Source organism: Sciurus vulgaris (genome assembly GCF_902686455.1).
Source record: "Sciurus vulgaris genome assembly, chromosome: X".
Classification (NCBI taxonomy): domain Eukaryota; kingdom Metazoa; phylum Chordata; class Mammalia; order Rodentia; family Sciuridae; genus Sciurus; species Sciurus vulgaris.
In genome coordinates, this window is record NC_136471.1 from 46963663 (window position 1) to 46968498 (window position 4836).

The 4836-nt window shown below is 46.7% G+C and overlaps 1 protein-coding gene across 1 annotated transcript; it reads left to right on the forward strand.

Annotated features, from left to right (window-relative positions):
- Positions 1-273: 273 nt before the first annotated feature.
- LOC306651554 (histone H2B-like) lies at positions 274-759 on the forward strand (the record flags this gene model as incomplete). The annotated part of the gene is made up of 1 exon (XM_079124230.1): positions 274-759. The coding sequence occupies one exon, from the start codon at positions 274-276 to the stop codon at positions 757-759; it is 486 nt and encodes a 161-aa protein (XP_078980356.1).
- Between the last annotated feature and the right edge of the window lie 4077 nt (positions 760-4836).

Consider the following 4836-nt stretch of genomic DNA (forward strand, 5'->3'; position numbering starts at 1 on the left):
GGTTGGGTTCTGGAATGACACACATTCTCTATGATTGGTCAGGCTGGAGGACCATCCCACCACAAAGGGCACCCACTCTGATTGGTGGGCAGGACGACAAGGAACAGGTCCATCCAATCACATTGGGCCACTGGCAGTGTCCCCGCGAGGCAGGCCATCCAATGGGGCGTCGAGTTGTGCCATGACGTGACACAACTCGGCCTATATAAAGGACTGCTGGGCCTAGCAACTCCCATTGTCCGTTGGCCCCAAGTGTCGGGCGGTGCCAAGGCGATGGCTGAGGAAGCTTGTGGCTTGTGTGCTCCCCCACCGTCAGAAGGTGCAGAGGCGATGGCCGAACAAGCTTGTGACACGTCTTCTGAGGAGTCCCTGAAGTGCCAAGAACTGGAGAAGGCCGGCCCAACCGCCCCACCGGAAGAGAAGAAGCAGAGGCGCGGCAGACGCTCCAGGTGCGCCAAGCGCGGTAGCCACTCCAAGTGCGGGGACGGTTTTGCCACCTATTTCCCCAAGATGCTGAAGCACATCCATTCGGACCTCAGCCTGTCCCGGTCCACCGTGAGCGTCCTGGACTCCTTCGTCAAGGACATGTTGGACCGCATCGCCAGCGAGGCCAGCCGCCTGGCCCGCCAGAACAATCGTGTGACCATCACCTCCAGAGAGATCCAGACGGCCGTGCGCCTCCTGCTGCCCGGGGAGATCGGCAAGCACGCCGTGTACGAGGCCACCAGGGCCGTCGGCAGGTCACACCACCGCCAGTGAGTCGCCTCTGGGCGCCCTAAGCAGCCAACCCCAAAGGCTCTTTTCAGAGCCACCACTGGGCCCCAAAGACCCTTAGTGCTGCCACGTTGCACAGCTCGGTTCTGGGGGTCCCACGGGGGTGCCTGCTCATCCTCAAAGCATTCAATAATAAACGACACGTTGTCACCTCTAATACATCTGTGGTTTCATTTTCGCCAGCGAACATAGTGGATTTCGTTTAAGCATCCTACACTTAATCATTCTGAATGATGGCAAATTTTGATAGGTATATTTCTAGGTCTCTCTTCCTAAGGTCAAATCGGGTCGCCTCGGTTGTGCAATAATGGAATTTACATTTTTCACTCTTATTCTCCAAGAAGTGTGTGGCAGAATTATCCAGAGTTACTTTTTGTGGGATAGGGCAGAAAGTAACCAGACATCCCTCAGTCAAAGATATGAACGTATCGCATGGCCAGAATTCATTCCGTATGGCAAGGAAGGTACAGGGCACAATGAGTGAAGCCAAAATGTCAAGAAATGATTCACTTTCCAGTCTCCCCAGAGCCCGAAATTAATAGTCTGATTCATTGAGATTTTTCTTATGTTTAAGCCAAATCCCTTCATGCTGTGCAGTTATGCATGGATGATGGGACCACAGCCCAAGCCCCAGTCAGAGACCTGCAGCATCTAAATCACAGCCATAGACCCACAGTGTGGGTAGGTTGCTGGGCTAAGGCAGTAAGACCCTCCCTGAGAAATTCTTCTGGGGGTTTGAGGAGAGAGGTTGTGATTCCTTTTGTTGCCACGGACTGATGGCCTACTTGTTTTTAAAAGCAGTGATTTGAAAATACAAATCCAGAGCTGTGAAAGGAACATGTTGCTTGTCCCTTTCATCAAATTAGGAGGAGGAAGGCGAGTAATTAAGAAAGCTAGGATTACTCCCTTTTTCTCACACGATCTCAATGTTACTATTCATGTTAATATCTTCTAATGTGTTATAAATAAGTCCTCTCATGAGGATTAGTACCTATTATTGCTCTGGAAATTGGAACAAACTCATGAAAACTTCTGAAAAAAGCGCTTGCTGCACAAAGCGACCAAAGAAAACTACTGTGAAATCCACTGCTAGTGAATCCTGGATGGTGACTCGAAATAGTTGTACACAGCTGGGATGAAACTCTGGGTGCCAAAGGGGCATATGCCCTTTTGTGTGGGCCAGTGGGAACATACCCATTTCCCTAAGCCACTACATTCATCATGGTAGATGGTACTGCTTCAAAATGCCAGTGTTTTCATTTGAAACATTATTCCAAGTTATTTCATGCATACCATCCTCATAATTATCTTTGTAAAAGAAGTAAGGTTCAGAAATAACATCCGTTTGATTATCTCTATTTTGCTCTGGGCTGGGTGTTTTACCTTTGGAAATGCAGAAATCCAGTAGCATTCGTAAAACCACCGGAAACGGGTCTGTGGATTGAAGACAGGGAGCGTAATGGGACTGACACAGGTAAATTGTTGGGAAGAGAGGGGACCATGGAGATGAGGACTGGAATTGAATATGAATTCGTGTGATTATTCACTTCAGGGGTTGATAGAGTAGAAGGGGCAACCAGTGAGCAATCGTGACCTCATGGTATGTTTTACTGAAAAGACAAACTACGGGAAAGAGTTAACGTTCAAATAACAAATCGTGGAGTGCGTGTGGTGATTACACGCTGGGCTGCGAAGAAGGTGCCTGAACACTGAGCAGGGGCCCGACGGGTAGGGTTGTGTTGAGGATGGAGTCATCGGGTCTCGAGTCGTGATTTCTTCATGGTTAGTCAAAGGATCACCGGCATGGCCCAAGGAGCATCCAGACAGCAGAATTTCCAGAGGATTTCCAGGGAAGGTGGCAGGTGTGTCACTGACGTGCTCTGACAAATGGTGAAGACTAGGGCTGCTGAGAGAAGACCATGAGAGGTCCCACTCATTACCCAAATAGGTTGGTTCTCAGAGGTGGTGGATCTAGGGCACTTCCAGGTCCACAGTAATGGACCCCGGGGCTGCAGCAGTCTGGGGGGAGGCAGGTCAAGGGGCAGCTCAGGTGATTGCTCACTAGGTTCCCCCTTTACTCGATCAACCACTGAAGTGGTTAATCACATGCATTCACATTCACCACTGGTCCTCAACCTTATTGTTCCACTCTCAGTCCAACTGCTGATCCGTGTCGGTCCCACCATACTCCCTGTCTTCAATCCACAGACCCGATCAGGGTTGTTTTACTAATGCCCCTACTGTGATTTCTGAATTCACAAAGGCAAAACACCTATAGAAAAATAGATCCAATGTAATGAATGTGGCGTCTTAAAATTACCTCTCATAAAGAGATTTGTGTGAAGTCAGTATGCGTGAAACCCTCTGGAACAATAGTTCTCATTAAAAATAGCTGCGAATTGGTGCAACCACTCTGGCAAGCAGTACGGAGATCCCTCAGAAAACTCGAAATGGACCCACCATTTGATCCAGCTATCCCACTCCTTAGTTTAAAATCAACATACTACAGTGACAAAGCCACATTCATGTATGTTCAGCTCAATTCACAATAGCTGAACTGTGCAACCAACCTAGAGGCCCGTCAGCAGACGAATGGATAAAGAAAGAGTGGTGCAGATACACAATGGGATATTACTCAGCCTTAAAGAAGAATGAAATTATGGCATTTGCAGGTAAATGGATGGAGCTGGAGAATATCATGCTGATTGAAATAAGCCATTCCCAAACAACCAAAGGCTGAATGCTTTCTCTGATAAGTGGATGCTGATCCATAATGGGGCGGGTATGGAAACATTAAGGAACTTTGGGTTGTGCAGAGGGGAGTGAGGGGAGGGGAGGGGAGGGGGTGTGGGGCTGGGAAGGACGGTGGAATGAGGTGGATATTATTACCCTATATACATGGGTGATTACACTACTGTCGTGACCCTGCACCATGTACAACCAGAGGAATGAGAAATTGTGCTCCATTCATGTACCATGTGTCAAAATGCAGTCTACTGTCATGTATAAATAATTAGGACAGATTTAAAAATAAAAGATGAAATAAAATAGTGGCATTTTGAAGCAGCACCAACCACCATGACTAATTCAGCAGATTAGTGAAATCTTTCTTTCTTCCTCCCTCCATCCTCTCTCCCTCCCCCCTCCCCCCTTCTTTCAACAGTCTGTAGAAAAAAGCACATGTCTCCTTCAGCATCCACAGTTGTATTGTGGGATGTGTACAACAATTCGAGTCACCACCCGGGATCTACTTGAGTTTGATTGCAGGGTAGCTTTCCTTGGGCTTCTTGTGCATCAAGCACCTTTATTCATATCTTTTTTATGAGGTTGTTCTAATTTTCCTGAACCATAAGTACTAGTCCCAATGACAGGACTCATTTGTAATATATCCTGTCACTACTGACCCCAGGTGGGACTCTGGAGGTGAAATTGCACACCCCATACCACTGCGTGTCTCAGGGAAGCCTCTCTTGGTATTTTCCCCTCGAGCCTGCAGGGTCCTGTCAAACAGAAGAATCCATGTCAGGGGATCTCTCCTGGGAGGGTCTTATTCCTCCCCCGATCGGCTCAAGCAATGTTTTGATATTTGCAATTTACCCAGATTTTGTCTCATTGTTTGGCTAAGACTGGCATCTTTAAAGTTGTGTGCATACTTTTAATAAGGTCGTTTACAACATTTAAGAAATGTGCAAATGAAGCCCTTCACAAAAATGATCAAATATCGGGCATTAAAGAAAACTATAATAAGTGTCTTAGGACTGAAATCCCAGAGTATGCTCTTTCTCTGCAAATAATGTCAGCTAGGAAACAAGTTTTAAAAGAAAAGTAATTAGAAGATTGCCAACTGCTTTGAAATTCAGCAGTACATTTATAGAAAAATGATCCAAATGAAGTTGTTGGGACCAAGAAGAAAACACAATGGAAATTAAAATACAAGAACATTAAATTGAATATTAACATTCAGATCACTTAAGGAAAAGGCATCATCGTAGTTCTTCTGTCAATGGGCAGACCTTACTCCTCCTATTTGATGCAAGGGGTAGAGAAATATCCCACTCCCAG